Below are 26,037 nucleotides of genomic sequence, written 5' to 3'. Positions count from 1 at the left end.
GATTAATTGATTCATCCAAAAAAATTTTTTTGATTGATATCTTAGAGTTAGTACTATAGGTATGTTACTTAGTGAAACAAATGGAACATATTAATTTTCACATAAGCACAGATTAAAGGCCAGTAATAGAATCAGAAAGTAAATGTCTATATTTACATGAGTGGTCAAATTATTAATTTTATATCTAATTTTATTAATATACTACCTGTCATATCCAGTGCAAAGTTTAGAAACTAAAGAGCTGCAGGAGGTACCAATAGCCATAAAGATGTTCTTAACAGACCATATAGAATCCTTAGTCCTAAAACTTCAGATTGTCATCATATATTAAAAAAACAACAAACAAGGGAATAAAACAAGTGTTATAATTTATGGACTAAGGAAATAACAAAGTATGCTGAAGACATCTTCTGAAATGGAACACTAAATTTAAATAAGAGAGCAATGTTATTTTCATCTATTCAATTAAGAAAATATATTTATTTAAAGTTTGCATAATCTTTACTTTGTGGTATGAAATACAAACTCAGATATTTGTGATCCCCTGTATCTTAAATAAGTTTTTATACACGTTTCCCACCTGGTAAATAAATGTAAAACATTCTGTGAATGTATTTGAAAATATAAAGTAAAACTAAATTCCTAAATGAAAGATGGAAATAATGTTTAGAGCACAATTATTCATTCATTACTTGAGCATCTATCTTGTGTTAGTTATTATGATAGTGTTTCTTATTTGTATTTATGCCTTATTCAGTTTGCCTCAAGAAAAATATACAAAGTAGATTCAGTATTGTAACATAAAGAGCAAAACATACCGCAGTCTTCCATCTTGGGCAGCTGCTCCCCCTGCAATAATTTTGGTAATGAAAATACTTGAGTCATCTCCAATATGTGGGTTGTCCGTACCTCCTGCAATGCTGAAACCAAGCCCTGAATTTCCCTGGGGAGAGTGGGAAAAAAATTCAAGACTGAAGAAGAATTGTCTCTATTAATAACTTCCTATCATGATAGGACCTAGAAACTACACTAACACAGGGAACACACACATAAAAGTATATGTGTAGGGCATACGAATATTCTAAACTAAGAAATATAAGGAAAGCTCTTATTTTTCTATAAAGAATTCAGAGTGAGGTTGAAGAACGTGTACTGAATACTTTTGGAGTCTAGTCTATGGTTCTTTCTTTCAAAGTATGTGTGATTCGTTCTGGGATTAGTCACCCTTCTGCAGAGGTGTCACTACTAGATCTCTTTCCTTTAGACGGCATCTCACTTATGCTTGGTAAAGCAAATCTCTCCGAAGGGAAAAACACTGAGAAGACCTTCTGTTGCTATTATTTCTGAGCAGGTAAAAAAATATATTATTTCAGCCTTTTATACAAGGGGTAGGAGTGGTGCTTTTCTTCTAACTTTGCCATCAGCTTATTTTAAAATGATCAAATCTTATGATAAGTAACACTTGACATTATCCTGGACTTATTTAACCAAGATATATGACTAGCAAAAGTTATTTTTAATACTGAAAGCCCAACCTGAGAACTTAACCCTGTTCAGCTTTCTTGACAGCAAAGTCAATTTGGCAAAGCAGCACTACTTTTTGCTTGTTTCAACTACTTTTGCACCAACCTAATACATACTAGATTTATGAATAATATTTTCTTTGAAGAAAGTGTTCTATTACTACAAAAAGTCTTTAAGGACAATTATTCTAAGCAATGGTATTAAAAAACATTTATTTTGCAATGTTCTAACTCTGGCTTTCAGGCAATTCAAATAAGCGAATATATCTGGACCTATTATTTAACTGTTAGTATTAAACAGTTTAAACATTCACTTTACTATATGATATGTCCTAAAATTCTATTTTAATAAAAAAAAATTTTCAGTCTAAACTCTTCAAGAGTGACTAGTCTCAATAATAATATCAATAGGTTGTGTAAAGTTACCAAGTTCTTTCTTTTTTATTTGCTTTAAAAAAAATTAAGATACAACTTACATATAACATTGTTTAAGTTTAAGGTGTATAACGTGTTGCTTTAGCTAACACCTCTATTAGTCACATAATTATCATTTTTTGTAGTGATTAACATTTAAGATCTAGTCTCTTAGTAATTTTGAAGTATATAATACATTCTTGTTGACTGTAATCACTATGTGGTATATTAGATCTCAGGAAATTATTCATCTTCCAGTTGCAAGTCTGTACCCTTTAGTATCATTTCCTCAATTCCCGGGACACTCAAGTTCTTTAATCAATGAAAATATAATGTACAGTCCTGACTAAAGGAATTTAAAAGGTACCAGGAAAGGATGAAAAATGAAGATAAAAGGTTAGAATTATATGTCAATTATCTCAGTAAAGGTGAAAAAAAAGAAAACCCAAACAACAAAATACCATATTGAAATTGTACAATACATTAATATTGTGCGTACTAGAACATTACTCAGTCATTGGACAGGCGATCCAAATTCAGGTAGTAGGCAAGAAATATCTATTATACATGCAAAAGACTCTCTAAAGTCTATTTTTACTCAGAGTCTATTCTGGCTTCAAACATAAGCAAATCTAATTACTTAAGATTTTAGTCTTAAATATACAGCTACTCAGTTACTGAGGAAATTTACTTGTATGGAACACTTCATTTCCCCAAAATGCTGGTCAGACAAGGTATTTTTACTAAATAATACATAACATCAGTTGAATGCAGATATTCCTAAGGGGAAAACATAACAAGCAAATTTACACATCTGAGCTGTATTCTCAATTTCTGACTTGGGGAGTGCAGAAATATGGTTACTATTTTGCTAGGAAAGAACACTGATACAATGATCAGGTTATTAAAATACTAACTACTTATTTAAAATAAATAACATTTTATTACAGGAAAAATAAATTGAAAAATAAAAATTAAATTAAAAACAGAAAAATCTGAGAAATTATCAGTCCAGAGGAGCCTAAGGAGTCATGATAACTAATGTAAGATATTAACAGTAGGCAAAACTGAGTCCAGAGTAAATGAGAACTCTGTATAATTTTTCTATAAATCTAAAACTATTTTAAATACAAAGTTTATGTTTTTAAAAAGGTTATTAAAGAAAAGCAACATGTTCTGAAAATACTATGGCTAATTTTATGACATATGAACTTATAAAAGAAACAAATATTACAAGGTTCCATTTTTGAATAATCTATTCCCTTGGATTCTATATGAAAGAGCAGTACTGTGTATTTAAGTAGTTCTTTAAAGCAACAGATTTATGCATAAAAACAAGATAATTAATAGTTTTTACCCTTTCAAGTGTGATTTCTTCATATTCATAATCTGCATCAGTACCATTAACCTAATGGGGAAAAAAGAAGTAGCATAGAAATTTAGAGTATAAAATTTGAAATGGCATGACGATTTTTACATGATTAATGAAAACCTGTTAAATGTGATAGGAACCAAATAATATAGGTTCATTTTAATAATTTTAGATAATTTTTTCAAGGAATGGAAGAGTACAATGTGATTAATGAGTTAATATTCATGGTATTATGACTTTCAAAGATATTATAGAAAGGGTACATCCAGCTTTTAATATTATTGAACTCTTGACTCTTTTCTCTGCCTTGATCCACACATCTTAAATCAGTTGCCAATTCTTACTGATTTGAATACTTCAATTTTTCTGAAAATCATCTCCTCTTCATTCTCATTTCTATTACTGTGGTTCACACTTTTGTTAATCTCCTCTGGACTACTGCCAATGTAATCTACCCAATCTCTTAGGTTAGTATTCTCCACTGTCCAAATCATTCCAATGTGTTTTACGCAGATAGATCTTTTGGAGCCCATGTTTAATAACGTATTTCCTCCAAAATTTTCAGAAACTCTTATACAAGGCTCTGTATGAACTGATCCCAATCTATCACGTAGCTTCATTCTTAACATACATATTTTACCTATTGATGAGCCTTATATACCATCAAATTTGAATGATATGTTCCTTCCTTTACATATCCTGCAAGTTCCTACCTCTGCGTCTGTTCTTTAGTGCTTCCTCCGTCACGTTTCACTTATTTCATATGCAAATTTGGTACACCATTCAAGTTCTTGCTCACATCTTACAGACCAAGCACTTCCTCTTGTTCCTTTCAATTTATTCCCTATTCCCTCCTGGAGGAAGTAATCCCCACAGTGAGGGTTCACTGGTGAAGGGTGAGTAGTCTTGGAATCAGATTAACTTGGGTTCAAATCACTGTTTTAACATTTCTGGTGACATGAGGGTGGGCTAATACTCAAATCTAATAAATCAAATAGGGATTGTGATAAACTGAATTTCTCTAGCTGTCTCCCATCTTCTATCCTACCTGTTCTTTTGCAGTATGATTAAACCATCCTATCATCAAGAGATGTTGAAAGGGTTTTAAAATGAAAATAATTACCAAAACTCTGCTATAAGTGAACAAAGAGAACAAGGGAGAAAAATATGTGAAGAAAATACTGACAAATGTACAAACAAAATTTTACTCGAGTAAGTATGAAATCAGTGTGAAAGGTAACAATGACTGAAAATCATCAGAAAAAAAAGTGCAGAAAAGCATTTTTGGTTTAAGTATTTGAATTTTCCAAAATCCCCAAATATCTCATACATCCATATTCATATAAATACAAAAAAAATACAGCCAAATAAAATGTTTTAAAGTATAGCCAACAATAAATTACAGTTCAAAAATGGAAGGAAAGGTTTTTATAGCTTATAAAATTATGTGTCATTTGATTAAAAAAATATATGGGCACTACTTCAACATAAACAAGTCCAAAGACATTTTCTTTTGGGATGAAAAATGTTAGATCAGATTCTGCTGTTCTGGCTATTTATCTTTAAGGGAAAGAGGACTTTTTAACAAAGTAAGTTTAGCGAGAAGCACCAATCATTTTAAAGTTACAAAGTTATAATTAATTATTGTAATGTGTAACTATACCCATCTACTTGGTTATTCAATTAAACTTCCAAAATGACTCTTCCAATATATGGCATTGTGTTAGTTGACCATTGGTCAGAAATAGCCTTTAGTAAAAATTAATCATTTTAATTTAAAAATAAAATCATACATTTCTATTTCAACATTTTTACTTTGCATCAGAATAGGGAAAATAAATAACCAAAAAAGGAAAGTACTGCTTCATTTACTTTTAACAACTGCAGCTCAGTGATTTAACATCATAAATATATTAAAGAAATAACGCTGTGATCTTTATATCTCTTATCGACAACTGAAAAGGAAAAGCAGTATCATTTAAATATGGGGACGAAATGGAACTTACGTAAGTCGGTGTTTCCAAGCTATCTGTGTTGACCAGAACTGGAGGAGGATTTGCCTTAAAGAAAGAATTGTAAATGTATTAGCTTCAGGAAAACTGAGACATTATATATTAATGTTCACAAATGTTAGAAGCATATGAAAGATATGCTGTTTCTTAATAATTTTATAAGAACTTTGTATATGTTAAACAATGAACCCAGTTTTCAGCATCAAAAGGAAAGAATTAAGTATAAGCAGTTAAATTAGATTTGCTTCTGAGAAATAGTTATTTCTGCTAAAACAGTCAGTTTTCTTAAGTTTTACAAAGAAGTTCACCAGTCTTCTCAAAAAATTCATAAACATTCTTTAGTATAACAAAACAACTCTTCCCCGAATTACTTAGAATCATTAGCTTTTCTGTTCCCAAGGATCCCATGAAGATTCCAATCATTTTATCACCCAGAAAAAAAACTTCTTCCCCATACTGAATTGAATTGTGTTTGAACATGAAAAGACGTCTGTCATGTAAAGAAATCAATCACAAACTTTTAGAAAATTGGAAACACATTTTAATGTAGAAGCCCCCAATTATTTTCAGCTGCAATTATTGCTTTCCAACTGTTATTCTAGACCACTCACAGAATAACAATGGTCAGAAAAAAAAAAATTAAGTTTGGACTGAAAAAAGCCTGGTTTTAACCATGTTTTCTATTGAAGTTGGAAAGTGATTATTAGGTGGGTGGGATAAAATTAAAAGAATAACATACAATTAATATCAAATGACAGAACATATCAGGAACATACCAGAAAACTGATGTGATTCCCCTCAAAATTACCTTTGTTTTGCATATTTAAAAGTATAAAAGTACCAAATGACATTTTCATAAAATAAAAAAGATGATTGCTTTTTAAACAAATTTTATGCAATATGCTTATAAACATTAATAGTTCTACTCCAATTAATAAAGAACTACGCATAAAAACAGTATGAAACAAATATTACATACAGAATAACCATTTTCTTCCAAGCGTATGGGTTTTCTAAAACATAAATACTCAGAGTTCAAATGTTTTACATTATTTTCAGCAAAGTACTAGATATGGGTTATCATATGATAAAATGCTTAAAGACCACACAGTTTCATTGGTAAATAACTATACAGCATACATTTGGGCTCCATGAAGCAACGGGTTAAAAATGAGTAGGTACTACTTTGCTATATATAATTATGACATTGACTGTAATGTACAGCCCTATCTTGAGTATCATAGTCTATCTTTGAATGATTAAATGAAAACCAAATCTAGTAGGTAAAAATACTATTTGTCAGACTGCTACTTAAGCAAAGCAAGTCAATTTATGGACATATGAGATTTTATGAATATTTGAAATTATTAATTTCCCAATGACCTTTTGAGATTCCTCAAATTGATAATATTTCACTTTATTAAAAAAATCAATGGTACAACGTCACCTTGTTTTGCTTAAGCAATTACAGAAGAGGGCAAGAAAGAACAGGGCTATTTAAAGTTACAAAAGAAGTTAACACTCTTCAAAAATGATGGCAAGAAAGCCATTTGGTTCCCTCTGCCCATTTATTACCAAACATACAGTGGCAAAAGTTGGTTTTTATCAACATCTAACTTATACCAAAATTACTACAATGTTAGCTGCTCACGAACACGAACTCATCATCATTGTATACAAGTTCACCTTTGATTCTAGTCATATTTAAAAAGTCTATTTGATATTGAAATATATACAAACAAAATGATATAGTGTTATATTTATTTCAAAATAAAACAATGGGAGGAGGTAAAAGTAGAAGGGACTATAGAATATATATGAGTACACATGAGTTGTGATTGTTGTAGGTGGGTGATTAGAATACAAGGGGGTCCCGCACTACACTACTCTCTCTATATTTGAGTATTTTGGAAATCTCATAATAAAAAGTAAAACAAAACCTAGATTCAATCAAGTGCTTAGTTGATAAGAAGTTAATAACTAAGGCAGTTGTGAAATACTATATAGAGTTGCTACTAAAATATTAGAATTCACACCATAAAATTGATTTCAATTTTAAAGTTCAGTTCAGAATAAATTACACAGACTAGTGAAAATAATTTGTAACTTTGACTTAAAGAACATGATTAGATAATACATGTACAATAAGTTTATTTGTAGATGTGTCTTAGAATTAATATGAGTGAACGATCATACTTGAAGGAAAACCATGGGAATAAAGAACTTAAATTGGACAAAACCCACAAATGTTCATTTAGAGGATTAAGCAAGAATTTTAACCAAAAGTAACATCAGAATAAGAAAACCTAGCATTCTGAAAAAGACACATCACAAAATATGATCTAAAATAAAAGCCTATATAAATAAAGCTCAGGAAGTATGATTTGATTGCCTCAAGTTTAGCCACCTAAAATAATGATAAAAATATTTAAGACTATGTTAGCAGGTTGAGAATTAAAACATTTATCTTGGAATAAATTATACCCTTACTTACTAACTTGAGATTTTCTAAATTCCTGTATTATAAAATACAGAAATGGTATCTGACAAAGTAGTATTCTATAGCTCTCCAATTTGGAGAAGGAGGGAATAGAAGCGAACAGGGGAAACACAATTTGAATGGGCTTGGAAGGTATGTTATACAACTCAAAAAGATACAATGCCCTAGCACCAAAGCTAAAGGACAGGCTACTTCTGATGGAAGAGATAAAAATTTGGCCACAAAAAAGTACATACTTTTCAGACTTAAATGTGAGACCCGAAATCATAAAACTCCTAGAAGAAAACATAAGAAGTAAACTCTCAGACAGTACCCTTAGTAATAATTCCCCTGAAATATCCCCTCGGGTAAGGAAAGCAAAAAATAAATAAATAAATAAACAAATGGGACTACATCAAACTAAAAGGTTTTGTGCAACAAAAGAAACCATCAACAAAACAAAAAGACATCCTACTGAATGGAAGAAGGTATTTGTCAGTGATACATCTGATAAGGGGTAAATATCCAAAATTTATTTTAAAAAAAATTTATACAATAAAGTATTACTCTGCTGTAAAAAAGAATGAAAGCTTACCATTTGCAACAATATGGATGGATCTAGAGGATATTATGCCAAGTGAAACAAGTCAGACTGAGAAAGACAAATACCATATGATCTCACTTATACATGGAATCCAAAGAACAGAATAAATAAGCAAACAAAACAAAGACTTGGAGATAAAGAGAAAAAAAACTGATGGTTGCTGGATGGAAGGAGGGTTGAGGAATGAGGGAGAAGGTGAAGGGATTAGAAAGTACAAATTAGAAAGTACATGGGGATGTGAAATACAGTATGAGGAATACAATCAATAATGTAAAGATTATGTAGGGTGTCAGATGAGTACTGGATTTATCGTGGGGATCACTTCATAGATTGTGTAGATGGCTGACCACTGTGCTGTACACCTGAAGCTGACGTAGAATGATACTGAATTTCAACTATAATTAAATATGTATATACGATATGAGGTGTGATCAAACAATATGGTGAACGTTTAAATTTTAAAAATTCATTACAGTGAAAGACACATTGCCATGGCTCCCCCTCAAAATACTTCCCCTCACTTCGAACACACTTATCCCATCATTCTTGCTACTTTCTGAAGCAGCTCTGGAAGTCCTCTTTCGTGAGTGTCTTTAGTTGCGCTGTAGTGGCTGCCTCAATGTCTTGAATCATTTTGACTTTGGGGAAGAGCCAGAAGTTGTGCGGTGCCATATCCGTTGAACAAGGTGGATGAGGACACACCATGATGTTTTTATTTAACAGAAATTGCCATATACTAAAAGTGATGTGTGACACAGAGTGTTGTCACGATGATGATTTATGGCATACTTTAAAACACACCTCTCAACCATAGCTCACACCTGACTGACTGCACTGAACAAGTTGAAACTTATCACATCCTGTTACCAAGGTTCCATTTGCTGTTTGCGTATTGAAGATCCCTGCCTTTCCACTGGATGGCACTCGGCAGTAGCATTCACTGTATTTTTTTATCTCAACGGAAGAAAAGGCTCTGTGTCACACATTGCTTCTAGTATAGGCCAATTTCTTTCAAATAAAAACATCACGGTGTGTCCTCATCCATCTTATACAATGGATCTGGCACCGTGCGACTTCTGGCTCTTCTGCAAACTCAAAATGACCATGAAAGTAAACGTTTTGAGTTGATTCAGGACATCCAGGCAGCCACAACAGAACAACTAAAGACACTTAAAAAAGAGGACTTCCAGAAATGCTTCAGAAAGTGGCAAGAATGATGGGATAAGTGTGTTCAAAGCGAGGAGGAGTATTTTGAAGGGTATTAATGGCAATGTGTCTTTTACTGTAATATTTTTAAATTTAAACATTCACCGTAGTTTTTTTAATCACACCTCATATATGCATATATGGTCATAGGATGTAAAGTACAGCACAGGGAATATAATCAATGGTATTATGGCTATGTACAATGGCAGATGGGTAGTAGACTTGGAGGGTGGTTATCACTTTGTGAGGGATGTTAGTGTCTAATGCTTATGTTGTTTTGTACCCCTAAAACTAATTTTTTTTAAAAGTACATACTTTCAGATAGCTGAGGCAAACAGCACTAAAATCAAAAACAGTATCAACTATGGCTAACGTAAGACATTGGGACCCATAAACAGGACTGTGGGTAGGAGAACAGATACCATGGAATTATCAGTTTTGCTCAGGAGGAAATAAAACAGCAAGACTTGAAAAGAATCTCTGTGAAAGTTATTTCAAATTCAAAAAAACCCTTCCTTGCACGTTGCTTCAAGTGTCACTTATCAAAAGACCTGGTTTCCATGTCTCCCTCTACCTCACTCTACTATTCAGTGACTCTGACTATATAGGTAAGTCATACATGTTACTGAAAATCATTTTCTCCATCTATAAAGAGACAAGAACACATGCCTTTACACACGAGAACTGTATGAGGATCCAATGATGTAATATAAAAGAATATATATTGTAAATCATAGAAACCTACTGTATTATTATTTACTAACAATATATATACCATTGTGTATGTTTCAACTTGGACAATAACAAAGTTCTACAATTCATTTAGAGACGGGGGGAAGGGATATGTGGGGTAAAGAGGCAGGGATATTCCAGAAAAAAACTAAAAAACCCCTAAAGTATTTGACCCAAGTATCAATAACAAGACTTAAGAAACGTAATTTTGTTCACCCAACTTTTACTATTGTATTTCATTAACAAAGGCCCTCAGAGGGACTGCTGTTATAAACACATTGCAGCTTCCTTACACAATTTCAGAGGACAATATCACATTTTTAAAAATTGTGTTAAAAGAATTCTAAGATCCAGTTATTTAAAAATAGGCCAAAATTAGGTTAAAAAATGCTTCTATGCTGTATACTGTATTTTTCCTTTTTAGCAGTTGCCAAATTTCATTATATTATTTGTTTCATGTCTCTTTATTCCCCAGGAAATTATAAACAAGTTTTTTTTCACAAACCCCAGAGAATACATATTGGATTGTAATTTGAGACATACTGCATTAAAAGTTAAATGGTATCACTGAGGTGATCACTGTAAATTAAAGTGATTATAAAAACAAATAGGGTGAATTTTGGGAAGATCGTTGACTAGGAAGCACGACAAATCTGTCTCTCCACCTAGATAACAATTGCACTGGCAGAATATACCGTGTTTCCTTGAAAATAAGACCTAGCTGGACAATCAGCTCTACTGAGTCTTTTGGAGCAAAAATTAATATAAGACCTGGTCTATTATATTACATATTATATTATATTATAGTATACTATATACTATATTAGATTATAGACCTGGTTTTATATTATAGTAAAATAAGACCAGGTTTTGTATTAATTTTTGCTCCAAAAGACCCATTAGAGCTGATTGTCTGGCTAGGTCTTATTTTCGGGGAAACACGGTATCAGATGTAACTATTTTAAAATCATGTCGTCTTGCAAAAACTTGCCAACTTCCAAAGGACGTATTGGATGGTAAACTGTGGTTAATCAGTCAATTTTAGCTCTTAGCACAGTTGCAACTATCCAACTCCCACCCCTTAGTCCTGTAACAGATATATATGCATGTGTTCCTGGAACAGTTGGCACAAAGCTTGCATAAGCCAGGGTAGGCAAAAAAAGGCCCTATGCTCCAAATACAGGGGATCAGTGATCTGATTGTTGATTGTTGTTTCTCATCACAGAAATGTAGAAAAAGAGGCAGTGGCCATTGTTGTTGAACCTCCCCCAATTAATGCAAATCCCTCGCCCTCTGGCTGATTTCCAGGGGATTTAAAGGGCAAGTATCTTTTCATACCATTTCATTTTTCTCTTTTTCCTCTTTTGAGAGCCAGACCCTGAAAACTAAAATATTCAAATGTAACCACATATACGAGGAAATCAGAAAGTCACTGTGCATGCCTAGGGAAGGTACTCACACAGAGAAGACCTTAGGTTTATAGTCCAGGCTGATTCTCAGCAGGAAGATAGCTTACAATAATAAATAAATAAAAAACCAAAAAACACACAAATCACGTCAAACAGAAAACCCCTGAAACCAAAAAACAGCAAACGCTAGAGAAGGGGGAAAATCTGATTTCCAAAGTAATCGCATCATAAGTCAAACGTCCAGTTTTCAACAAAAAACATCACAAGGCATACAAAGAAACAGGAAAGTATGGTCCATTCAAAGAAGAAGGAAAAAAACCATCTTTGAAAAAGACCTGGTGGCAGATCAACTAGAAAAAGACTTTAAAATAACTATCTTAATGATTCACAGAACTAAATGATATGGTGAACAAAGTCAAGCTTTTTACTTATACATCAAAGATGATGTATGAGTAAAATGGAAAAAAGTCAAAACAAAACCTAAAGCAAAACTAAAAGGAAATTCTGGAGCTGTGAGAAGTACAATAATTGAAATGAAAAATTCACTACAGCAATTCAAAGATAGATTTAATTAGGCAGAAGAAGAAAAAAATCAGTGGATTTGGAAACAGGTCAATGAAAATTATTAAGTCAGAACAGAAAGATAAGATTGAAGAAAAGTAACCAGAGTAACAACACATCTGTGGGCCACCATTAAGCAAACCAACATACACATCGTGGGAGTCCCTAAAGGAAAAGAGAGCAATTAAAGGGCAGAGAGAATATCTGAAGAAATAATGGGCAAAACATTTCCAAATTTGATGACAGACATGAACATAAACATTCAAGAAGCTCAACAAACTCAATGTAGAATGAATTCAAAGAGATTCACACTAAGACACATTACAGTCAAACTGTTGAAAGACAAAGACAAAATTTTGAAAGCAGCAAGAAAGAACTTGCAACACACAAAAGATCCTCAATAAGATTTCTCATCAGAAACTCTGGAGGTCAGAAGGCAGTGGGATGATATATTCAAAGTGCTAAAAGAAACAAAATGTCAATCAAAGGCCCTATATCTGGCAAAACTGTTCTTCATATGTGAGTGAGGAATTAAGACATTCTCAAATAAACAAAAGCTGAAAGAGTTCATCACCAGTAGACCTGCCTTGAAAGATATGCTAAAGCGAGAACTTCAAGTTGAAATGAAAGGACACCAGAGAGTAACTCAGGGTGTGTGAAGAAATAAAGATCTCAGTAAAATAAATACAAGGGCATTATAAAAGCTAGTATTATTGTAACAGTGGCTTTTAACACTGTTTGTTTTAACTTTTTCTTTTCTACATGATTTAAGAGATTAACATTTTAAAAATTATATTTAAAAAATTATTCTGAAGCTATTAGTCTAAAAGCTAATTATTAGAAAGAATTAAATTCAATATTAGTAAATAACTAAATTCAATTAGTCTAAAAGCTGATATTATAGTAACTTGGTTTAGTAACTCCATATTTGTTTTCTATATAATTTAAAGCACAAATACATTTAAAAATTATTAATTCACATGTTTTTGGACATATAATGTTTAAATATATAATTTTGTGCCATCAACAACTGAAAGAAGTGGGGATGGAATTGTTAAAGGAGCAGATATTTCTGTATACTATTGAAGGTAAGCTGGTATAAATTCAAATTAGGCTGTTATAACTTTAGTATGCTAAATTTAATCCCCATGGCAACAACAAAGAATATACACAAAATAAAATGGGAAAGGAATTTAAACATTTCACTATTTTTAAAAAATCAGCCAGACAAGAAATAAGGGACAAAAAAAAAAAAAAGATATAAAGAAATGAAATACAGAAAACAAATAACAGAACGACACAAGTCCCTTCTTTTTAGTAATTCCTTTAAATGTAAATGGGTAAACTCTCCAATCAAAAAAAAAAAAAAAAACACACAAAAGGATTGGCAGAATGGATAAAAACATATGCTGTCTATAAGACTAACTTGAGCTCCAAAGACACATACAGGTTAAAAGTAAAAAGATGGGAAAAAGACATTCCATGCAAAGAGTAACCAAAAAATAGCAGGAGTGACTATCCTAGTATTAAACAAAATGGAATTTAAGTGAAAAAGGTAATAAGAGTTAGAAGGGCATAACATATTAATAAAAGATTTAACACAGCAAGAAGATATAACAATTATAAACATTTATGTATCTAATCACAGACCATCAAAATAAATGAAGCAAGCTCTCTAAGGTCCTTGGTTCCAAGATGACCAAGAAAGCAAGGAACGATGGTCATGCCAAAAAGGGCCACGACCATGTGCAGCCTATTTGTTGCACCAACTGTGCCCATTGCATGCTCAAGGAAGGCCATTAAGAAGTCCGTCATTTGAAACATAGTAGAGACTGCACCCTTTAGGGACATTTCTGATGTGAGTGTCTTTGATGCCTATGTACTTACCATGCTGTAAGTGAAACTACATTACTGTTTAAGCTTCACAATTCACAGCACAGTAGGCAGGAATCGCTCTGGTAAAGAAAGCCTGGAAGGACTGAACAACCCTACTCCAATTTAGATCTGCCAGTGCTGCCCCATGACCTCCACCAACACCCATATAAGGAGCTAAATCTTTAAGGACTGAAGAAATATTCTCTGGGAAAGAAAATAAAATGTAAATTATGTATTTTTAAAAAACTCAAAATATATAAAGCAAAAAAAATGACAGAATTAAAGGGAGAAGTAAACAGCACTACAACAATAGTTGGAGATTTCAATTCCTCATTCGAAATAATGTGTAGAACAATCAAACGGTTAAGCAGGGAAACAGTGAACTTAAATAACACAATAAATGAAGTCGACCTAACAGACATATACAGAACAGTCTACCTAACAATAACAGCACACATATTCTTAAGTGCACAGAGGTCATTTCCCAAAATTGACCATATTTTAGGCCACAGATTAAGTCTCAACAGATTTAGAAAGATAGATAACATACAAAGTTATCCTCTGTGACCAAAACACAATGAAGATAGTAAGCAAAAACAGAAGGCAAAATGGAAAATTAACCAAATTGTGGAAATTAAACAACACACTCTTATTAAATAACCAATGGATCAAAGAAGTCACAAAGGAAATGAAAAATACTTAGAGATGAATTAAAATTAAAACACAACATATCAAAACTTATGGTACACAGCAAAAGTAGTGCTAAAGAGAAAATTTATAGCTAAGGTGCTTACCTTAAAAAACAAGATCTCTTAAATCAACCACCTAACTTTACAACTTAAGGAACTAATAAAAGAATAAAAAACTAAACCCAAAATTGGCAGAAGGAACCAAATAATAAAAATTAGAGCAGAGGCAGAGAATAGAAAAATAAGAGAAAATCAGTCAGACCAAAAGTTAGTTCTTTGAAAAGATCAACAAGCTGATAAACTTTTGGCTAAATGAAATAAGAACAAAAGACTCAAATAAGAGAAGACTCAAATTACTAAAATCAGAAATCAAAGTGGGGGCATTACTACCAATTCTACAGAAATAAAAAAGATTATTACAGTATTATGACTAAGTGTACACCAACAAATTGGATAACCTACACAAAATGGACAAACTCCTACCAAGACTAAATCATGAAGAAACAGAAAATCTGAATAGACTTATAACTTAGTAAGAAGACTGAATCAGTAATAAAATCTCCCAACAAAGAAGAAGATTGAATCAGTAATAAAAAATCTCCCAACAAAGAAAAGCCCTTGATCTGATGGACTTACTTACTGGTGAATTCTACCAAGCATTTGAAGAATTAACACAAATTCTTTTCAAACTTTGCCAAAGAACTGAAAAGAAGGGCACACTTCCTAACTCATTTTATGAGGCTGGCATTGCACTGATACCAAAGCCAGACAAAGACACTATAAGAAAAGTACAGACCAACTTCTCTTATGAACATTCATACAAAAATCCCCAATAAAATGATAGCAGAATGAATTCAGCCACATAGTAAGATTATAAACCAAGTGGGATTTATTCCTGGAATGTGAGAATGATTCAACATTTGAATGATGATCAATGTAATATAGCACATCAACAGAATGAAAGAAAAATAACGACAGGATCACCTCAATCAATGCAGAAAAAGTATCTGACAATATTCCCATCCTTTCATTAAAACACTCAACAAAGAACACAAGGAAAGCCCCTCAGCATAATAAAAGTCATATAAGAAAAACCCACAACGAACATCACACTGAATGGTGAAAGCTGAAAGCTTTTCCTCTAACATCAGAAACAAGGCAAGGATGCTGCTTTCACTACTTCTATTCAACACAGTACTGGAAGTCATAGCCAAATAGGCAAGAAAAAGAATTAAAAGACATTCACATTGGAAAGGAAGAAGGAAACTTATCTTTGCAGATGATACTATTGTACATGTAGAAAACCCTAAATGTACCACACACACACACACACACACACACACACAAAACACCTGCTAGAACTAATAAACAAATTTAGCAAAGTAGCAGAATACAGTCAACACACAAAAGTCAGTTGCATTCCTATACACAATCTGAAAAGAAAATTACAAAAATAACTCCATTTATAATAGCATCTAAAAGAATGAAATAATGAGGAATGAACTTATCCAATACGGGGGAAAGCTTGTACAATGAAAACTACAAAACATTGCTGAAAGAAAGACTATAGAAATAAATGGAAACACATTCTGTGTTCATGGATTAGAAGACTTAATATTGTTAAGATGTCATTACTACCCCAAAGAGATTTACAGATTCAATCCAATCCCTATCAAAAATCCCAGTGAAGTTTTTTGCAGAAGTGGAAAAGTCCATCTCAAAATTCATGTGGAATCTCAAGGGATCTGTTAACCAAAACAATCCTGAAAAAAAGAACAAAGCTGGAGAACTCACACTTCCTCATTTCAAAACTACAAAGCTGCAGTAGTCAAAACAGTTTGGTATTGGCATAAAGACAGATGTACAGACCAACTGAAACAGAGTATAAAATAAACCCTCATGTATATGGCAAATTATTTTCAACAACTGTGCCAGGACCATTTGATGGTGAATGGACAGTCTTTTCAACAAATGGTGCTGGGAAAACTGGATATCCACGTGCAAGAGAATGAAGCTGGACCCTTACCTAATGCCATATACAAAAATTAACTCAAAATGGATCAAGGACCTAAATGTTAGTCCTAAAACAATAAAATTCTTAGAAGAAAACACAGCACAAAAGTTTCATTACATTGGATTTGGCAATGATTCACTGGCTATAACACCAAAGGCACAGGCAACAAAAGAAAATACGGACAATTTGGACTTCCTGAAAACTAAAAATTTTTGTACATCAAAGACACTATCCATAGAGTAAAATACAACTACACAATGAGAGAAAATATTTGCAAATCATATATCTGATAAGGAATATCTAGAATATATAGAAAATTTCCAAAATTCAACAACAAAAAACAAGCAACCCCATACATAAATGGGTAAAGGACTTCAATATTTTTCTCCACAGAAGATACACAAATTGTCAATAAGCACATGAAAAGATGCTCAGCATCATGAATCATTAGGAAACTGCAAGTGAATACTGAAATGAGATCACCTCACACCCATTACGCTGGCCCGGTGGCTCAGGTGGTTGGAGCGCTATGCTCCTAATGCTGAGGTCGCTGGTTCGATTCCTACACAGGCCAGTGAGCTGCACCGTCTACAGCTAAGACTGTGAACAACGGCTCTCCCTGTAGCTGGGCTGCCTTGAACAGCCAGAAGTCCGCGTAAGCTACTGTGTGCTGCCATGAGCCACGGCCGTCAGCCAGGGAGAGCTGCTGTGAGCGGCTGACTGGCAACCAACTGCCTCAGCCGGGGAAGGGTGGGGTGTTAGGCTCATAATACCAGCATGGGCCAGGGAGCTGTGTCCTACACAACTAGACTGAGAAACAACGGCTTAAACCGGAGTGGGGGGGAGGTGGAAAACAAGGGAAAAAAAAAGAATACAACAAGTGTGGGTGAGGGTGCAAGTGTGGGTGAGGGTGTGAAGAAATTGGAACCACTGTGCTGGGAATATACAATATATCCACTGTGGAAAACAGTATGGCGGTTAAAAAAAATTACATATGATCCAGTAATTCCACTTTTGGGTATATACTTGAAGATTGAAAGCAGGATCTTGAAGTAGTATTTGTATACACGTGTTCACAGCAGCATTACTCACAAGAGCTAAAAAGTGGAAGCAACCCTAGTCCATCGACAGATGAATGGAATGTGGTATATACCTAAAATGGGATATCATTTAGCCTTCAAAGAAAGAAATGCTACATATGCTACAACATGGGCTAACTTTGAGGACATTATGGTATGTATAATAAGCTAGCCACAAAAAGACAAATACTATATGATTCAACTTAGGTATTTAGAGTCAAAATCATACAGACAGAAAGGAGAATGGTGATTGCCAGGACCTGGGGAGAGGTAGGAATGAGAAGTTATTATTCAATGGGTATAGAGTTTTAGTTTTGTAAGATTAAAAGAGTTCTGCAGATGGATAATGATGATGGTTACACAGTAATATGGAATATACGCTCTGAATTGTAAACTTAAAAATGGTTAAGGTGGTAAATTTTACATTATGTGTATTTTACAACAAAAAAATTGGAAAAAATATATGACCTCAATCTAATTATCAAAATGCATCAAACAAACACAAATTGTAGGATAGTCTACAAAATAACCAGCCTGTTCTCTTGTAAATATTTTTGTTATAGCTAATCTTCTTATTTAGCTCATTGTACTATATGTTTATAATTTTTGTTAAAATTATAAGCATATAATTATGCTTATTATACAGACTAACAGTGTATAATAAGCATAATTCCTACTTTCGGAGGCTTTCATAAAATTTAAATGACCTATCAATAAAAGTTACTCTGAAAAGTATAAAAATTCTACAAGTAATGAAAGACAAAAACTGTGATCTATCTAGCTATTTGTCTAATTTGCCTGATCATCAAACTCAAAAATATTGTACTATGGTGATATATCTCATGAAGGTATACGGGATTTCTTTGTACTATTCTTACAACTTTCTGTAAGTCTGAAATGATTTGAAATAATACAAAACAACAACCAAACAAAAGCAAATATCACAAAACCACAAAAAGAGACTGCAGTTAGATATCAATGTCGTATGGTTAAAAAAGGCTCTTTAAAAAAAGTATGGTATTCTATTTAAGATTACCAGTAAAATGAAAATACATCATCATGCTTTAGATCATACTAATGATCAATTAATTTAAAACTCAACACTTAGATGTTTTGTGAAATGTGAAAGATCCAGAAGCAACAGGATGCTCTGCACTGGCTATATCTCTAACGTAACTATTCTCATGTCATGTGGGAATTATTTGTTAATGTGCCTCTTGCTCAGACAGTAAGCTCCTAGAAGACAAGGACAATGTTACAGTCATCTTAGTATACACATGATTAGAACAGTAACAAACAAACTGAACAAAAACCAATCCCTCCAAAGCAAATTTGATTATGAACAAAGACTTTCACATACACACACACAAATTAGCTATAAAGCATTTTCAACAATATCTTTATTACAGCTGGTGGAAATAGAGGTCTAAATAGAGCATCTGGTTTTAAACCAGAATGTTTATCGTGGGGTGGAAATAAGCTTGTATATTTATAGGCCAGTATCGCAGAGATTATATGATTACATATCCAGTAGGAAGAACTAGCATCTGTTATTCACCTACTGTTATCAGTTTCTATGTAAAGAAACTGAGGCTCTGAGAAACTGAGTAATTACCCCACCATCACGCAGCCAGAAGGGGATGAGATCAGGAAATGTTGAGTGAGGCCAGGAAGTGATGGGTGTCACATATATATATGTACACAAATATATATGTATATATATATATATATATATATATATATGTATATTAAGTAAAGTAAGTCCATGCTCTTTCAACAACTGCAAGCAGCCATATCTTTCTTTGTACAGTCTGTCTAATAAGCATAATTCCTACTGTAGAGGACTTTCATGAAATTTAAATGACACAATATCAATAAAAAATTACTCTGAAAAGTATAGAAGTTCTACAAGAAAAATAAAAATTATGATCTATCTAGCTATCTGTCTAATTTGCCTGATCCTCAAACTCATTTTGAAGTAGATAGGGAGGTGTTATCTCTCATTTTAATAGATGAAATAACCACAAAAGTCAGAGAGGTTAAGTAACTTGTTTGAGTCACAAAGGCAGAACTAGACCCTGAATCTTGCGTCTTCTGCTTCTATTTCTAGTACATCCTGATGCATCTAAAATGTAAAGTAGTAAATCCTTAGAAGAAAAATTTTATCCATTTAAAATGTTAAAACTGGGTTATATATTAACAATGGCCTTCAAAATTTATTTGGGGACAAATATTTTAATCAGTTGTATTAATTTTGTAATGTACATGTTATACTCCATTAATCAGGGAAACACTTATGTACACTGGAAAATGAAGCACACCCACAGGCTTCTCACATAGCACAACATAAATTAATAAGCTATCCTTCATGGACTTTTGTAGTGTATTTAAAACCTAAAATGAGACTGGGTAGAATAAATAAGCCTCTCTCTTTTGCAGATATCCTCCTTTGCTTTTACAACTTGTTCCTGGGTTTATTGTTTCAAAGAAATATGAAATAACTAACATGAAGAGCCAAGATCATGTGCCAGCTGCACTTGCCTTATTATTCTTTCAATTATTGTAAAACATCTCAAGGTAGTACTACTATTACCTTGAGTGTTACCCAGAAGTAAAGAGAAGCTCAGAGTGGTTAAGTAAACTGCTCAGTTACACAGCTAGTAAGTGGTAGGACTGGAATTCCAAACCAGATCAAACTGATTCTTAAGACCTTTATAAATACAAGGCTATGCAATGTCTCAACAATTTCCAAGTGTATGTAGTGTGACCCTATGTTAGGGGCACTTGGGGTAAATAAATCAGAGCACTTTGAACAGCAAAGGACAAGTTCCCTATTGAATGTAAGAAAAATTACTATTATAAAATTTCAAAGGATTCTGGAAAACCATTTTAACATCAAAAGATGAATTGAAGTGACAAGAGTAAAATAAACTTTCAAATCTTAAAATAAACACTGTATTACTAAATCCTAGATACTTGGAAAGATGTTACATTATTACAATATAATAATAACGCTTAGGTGGCTTACTCAGAATAATTAAAGTCTTAGTGTAATACCTGTAATTTCCCCTAGAATCCTATTTTGTATGGTGTTCCTATTGATTTTCACCTTGTAGAAAAGGGCACTGAGATGTGAGTAATCACAGTTCATATCCCATTTCCCTCCCAATGGGACTTATTTTGAAACTGAGTTTACATAGGAAACATGCTATTTTTCCTAGATTTTATGCTACAGAGCAATAATTGCAAAAACACCTAAAGATGTATTTATTTACACTTTAAATGAGATTGAGATCTTTCACACCAAAGATCATTCTTATTATACTTAATAATACTACCACTATTCTGACTTTGGATGATTCTGTTGGTAAGGCAGCTAGTATCTTAATAAGCCATCCCTTGAAACTACTAAAGCTTTGAAAGCAAAACGGTTCAGAATCTGATGTTTGGCTATTACTTTATTTTTTGACTGTTACACATTAACTTTTTAAAAGTAAACTTCTCATTTTAGAAAAGTTTTACAATTACAGAAAAGTTGCAAACACAGCACAAAAAATTCCCATATACTTTATATACACTGGCTATTATTTTTAACTAATAAATGTTAAGTATATTATCTAACCAATGACAGAAAGATGAATTATTTCCAAAGAAGATACATATATACCAGGAAACAAAATGCTATACAAAATGACACATCCAGTACAACATGAAGAGGACAATGATTTTTATTATCTTTAAAAAATAAAATTTTCGAAAGCAAAAATATTTTAAAACTGTTTTAAATAGATTTACAAGTACAAAAGGCACAATAACAAATCTAAGGAGTTTCAATATTATGAAGTTTAGAATGTGTCCTCTTTCATTGATACCTAATAAAGTGGCAAATATTGACCCTACTTTACTTTAAATCCCAAATATTTAATTCCCTAAAAATACCAATTGAAGCCCAATGTGAATTACCAAATCTAACCAAGAAATAATTAAAACACTTTGAAAAAACACAAATGAAACATTAAAAGCAAATTAAATTTTTATAAAGAAAAAAGAAACTAATAAAAACCTGTGGTATGGTGGGTAGGATGACAGTACTCTCAGCAGGGACGGGCAGGACAGGGATCACAGGGACAGTGGGAGAAGAGAGAGGTACAGCTTCTGTTGGCTAAAAATCATCAACGACAAAAAAAATCAGGAAAAATACCAAAATAAAAAGGAAACACATAACAGAAAGTTATGTCATATAATTTTCAGAAATAATTAATAGGTAAAATAGTAATACGTTACTTCAATTTAAATGAGGAAATGATCTCCAGAAATTATTTTAGAAATAATTACATCACCAGTAATTTTAACTACTCTGTAGTTAAAATGAGTCACTACTCCTTAGATAGTTAAATGAAAATAACAAAAGATAATAGCTTACAATACTCATCTAGGACAAGACACTTCAGAGACAGACTACAAAATATTTTTCTAGCATTCAGAATATATTTGAGTACTTTCCTCCTTGTATTCAAAGAATCAAAAATAATTTCATTACCCCATCTGGTAGGCAATTGGGGCTTATAAATCCACAGATAAAAGATTCAAAGGACTTAAATTGAATTTGTATTATTTAAAATAATCTTTGCCATTAGCCTCTACTATCAATAACTGTAATAATCTGCCTTAAACCTGTCTATAAAATAATTAATTCAACTAACATTCATTGAGTATCTATTATGTGCCAGACATATGGAAAAAATGAAAAAGAGTGGGAACTCTAGTGACATAATTTTAGAAGTTTTGATATTTATACTGAATTACTCTATCTGACTTGAATTATTTTTTAAAGATGTAACTAGAACACAGAAAAGGTGCTTTGTAATAAGTCCCAAGCCCTATCAAATGGATTAATTCAGAAATATTTGCTATACCAATGACATATATTACATGCATAAGAAAACCTTAAAATTAAATCAATAAGAGAACAATGTGCATTAGAAGAGACTTGAAACAGAAAGAACAAATTGCTAAACTTGAAACTATGCTTTTCCTCACTGATAAAAAAAATACAAAATGAAATTACAACGTTGACATTTTTTGTCTATCGTGTCAATCAAAATTTATCAAAAATACATGAAGTCTTTTCAATAATGGTGCTGGGACAACTGGATAACCACATACAAAAGAATGAAGTTATACCGTTACCTCACGTCACATAGAAGAATTAACTGGAAATAATCAACAACCTAAATATAAGCGCTAAGACCATAAAATTCTTAGAAGAAAACATAGGGGTAAATCTTGACGACCCTGGATTTGACAATGGATTCTTAAATATGACCATCAAAAGCATAAGTGACAGACATACATACGCATTTACACATAGGATTTAATCAGAATTAAAACTCCTTTTCCCAAAGGGCATTGTCAAGAAACTAGAAAAGACAACCTATAGAATGGGAGAAAATCTTTGCAAATCACACATATGATGAGAGTTTAATATCCAGAATACATAAAGAACTCCAACCAACAACAAAGAGGCAATTATTAGGTTGGTGCAAAAGTGACTGTGGTTTTTGCAATCATTTTTAACCTGTTAAACTGCAAATACTTTTGCACCAACCTAATAAAAAATGAGCAAAGAACTTGAATAGATATTTCTCCAAAAAAGATATACAAATGGCCAATAAGCACATGAAAAGATATATATTATTATTCATTAGAGAAATGCAAATCAAAGTTACAATGATATATCACTTCAGACCCAATAACAGGCTGTAATAAAAAGGGAAAACAAAAATGGAAAATAAGTGTTGATGAACATGTGCAAAACTGGAACCCTCAAAAACTGCTGGTGGGAATGGAAAATGGTGTAGCCCTGTGGAAAAATTTGGCAGTTTTCAAAAAACTAGAAATAGGATTACCATGTGACCCAGTAATTCTACTCCTAGGTATATTCTCAAAAGAAATGGAGACAGGGAATTGGATACTTTACACCAACATTCAATGATGCATGATTCACAACAGTTCAAAGGTGGAAACAACCCAAGTGTCCACCAACAGATGAATGGATAAACAAAATGTGGTATACATGTCTACATACAATGGATATTATTCAGCCATTAAAAAGAATGCAATTCAGATATGCTACAACATCAATGAATCTCAAAAACATCATGTTAAGTGAAATTAACCACACACAAAATGACAATATTGTGATTCCACTTACATGAAATATTTAGAATAGGTAAATTTATATATAGAGAAAGATTACAAGTTACCAAGGGCTAGGGAGAGAGGAGCACTGGGGAGCTACTGCTTCTTTTTTACAGAGTTTGGGGTAATGAAATGGCCACATAAGGCTCCCCAGCCTAGGGCTCCAGTGCAGAAAGAGAAGTCCCCATAATTTCTGGCTGTGAGAATCAGAGGGTTGAGTGAGACAGAGGGCTGCTGGAGTCCCTGGCATCCTCTTAAAGGGCCTGTGCACAGTCTTAGTTGCTGAGTTGCTGACATACTCACTCGCTTTGAGCTCCAGTGCTGGGGCAGCAGCTCAAAAAGTGCCAGGGACATATGGGGAGGAATTGAATTGTCTGGCTTCAGAGCGAGAAATAGAGAGGCAGCTTTCTCTCAGACAGAAGTACTGGTAGATTCTATTGTTGCTTTGTTGAGCCCTCCCCAAACCCAGCCTGCACAGGCAGGCGGGCACTATATCTGAATTTCCATCGACCTAGCTAACACCATTCACCCTCCCTTGGTGATTCCCTGAGACCTCACCCCACCCAACTTCCAGGTCCGCCTGAGCCACTTCCACTGGTTTCTCCATACAGATGGCCTGCCTTGGCATGCAATGCGGACTTTCCTAAAATGCCTCAAGGGTTCACAAACCCCAAACAAGCAGCAGCTGGCCTCAGTGTGCCCCAAACCTCTTGCTAAGTAGCCCCAAACCCAGCACTAGTGGCAACCATCTGCAGATCACTTCGTAGCTCTGAACAAGTGGCCCCAGGCAGGGCACAGGCAGCGATTGACCTTGGCCTGCACCAGAGCCCCTCCCAAGAGGCCCCAGGACCAGCACACCTGGTAGCCAGCAGAGCACCACCCAACCATCTCCACAAACAACACATCTAAGGGCAGACTAAGCAGGCACCAGATCCCTGCTAAAGCAAATCCTGCTCTGTGGGGTCAGCCCCTGCACAAGAGAACCTTCAATGTAATCATGGCCATTCTTCATAGCCAATCAACCTGACGGTCAATCCCTCCCAACTGAAATGCCAACAGCAATCTAGGCTCAACTACAACACAAGGGCACACACAACCACACAGGGCACACACAACCACACAGGGCACACACAACCACACAGGGCACACACCTGGAGTACTTGGCTCAGGTGACCAGGGAGAATGCGACACTGGGCCCCACAGGACATTTACTATATAAGGCCACTCTACCAAGTCCTGGAGATGTAGGAGATCTACCTAATACATAGAAACAAACACAGGGCGGCAGCCAAAATGAGAAGACAAAGAAACATGTACCAAATGAAAGAACAAAACTCCAGAAAAAGAATTAAAATGAAGACAAGCAATCTACTAAGTGCAGAGTTCAAAACAATGGTTATAAGGATGCTCAATTAACTTACGGGAAAAGTAGATGAACTCAGTGAGAACCTTAAGAAAGAGATAGGAAACATAAAACCAGAGATGAAAAAATAGAAAACATTAAAGAGAGTCAGAAATTCAGAAATGAAGAATACAATAACTGAAATGAAGACTACATTAGAGGAAATCAACAGTAGATTAGATGAAGCAGAGGACTAAATCGGCGATTTTGAAGACAAGGTAGCAGAAAACACACTATCAGAAAAGCAAAAACTAAAAGAATTTTTAAAAAATGAGGACAGTTTAAGCAGCCTCTGAAATAACAGCAAGCATACCAACATTTACATCATAAGGATACCAGACGAGAAGAGAGAAAGAACAAGGAATTGAAAACCTATCTGAAGAAATAATGATGAAAAACTTCCCTAACCTGGCAAAGGAAGTAGACATACAAGTCCAGCAAGTGCAGAGTCTCCCAAACAAGATG

General features: G+C 33.5%; 1 protein-coding gene and 1 pseudogene across 23 annotated transcripts in view; one reads left to right on the top strand and one right to left on the bottom strand.

Moving 5' to 3' along the window:
• Window positions 1-26,037, bottom strand: part of DLG1 (discs large MAGUK scaffold protein 1) — a 241,560-nt gene that overhangs the window by 104,738 nt on the left and 110,785 nt on the right. For 15 of the 23 annotated variants that reach the window (XM_019723532.2, XM_074329838.1, XM_019723561.2 and 12 more), the window contains 4 exons: window positions 22,033-22,131; window positions 5,316-5,369; window positions 3,295-3,345; window positions 819-943 (listed from right to left, as the gene is read on the bottom strand). In XM_019723532.2, the coding sequence (XP_019579091.2) occupies window positions 819-943; window positions 3,295-3,345; window positions 5,316-5,369; window positions 22,033-22,131 (329 nt within the window). The remainder of the gene's footprint in view (window positions 1-818; window positions 944-3,294; window positions 3,346-5,315; window positions 5,370-22,032; window positions 22,132-26,037) is intronic. The other 8 variants (XM_019723580.2, XM_074329876.1, XM_019723594.2 and 5 more) reach the window with 1 other exon arrangement.
• LOC109443340 (small ribosomal subunit protein eS26) lies at window positions 14,008-14,357 on the top strand (annotated as a pseudogene).

Source organism: Rhinolophus sinicus, linkage group LG01, assembly GCF_036562045.2.
Source record: "Rhinolophus sinicus isolate RSC01 linkage group LG01, ASM3656204v1, whole genome shotgun sequence".
NCBI classification, from domain to species: domain Eukaryota; kingdom Metazoa; phylum Chordata; class Mammalia; order Chiroptera; family Rhinolophidae; genus Rhinolophus; species Rhinolophus sinicus.
The sequence above is the reverse complement of the archived record's forward strand: the minus strand, read 5'-3'. Positions and strand labels throughout refer to the sequence as shown.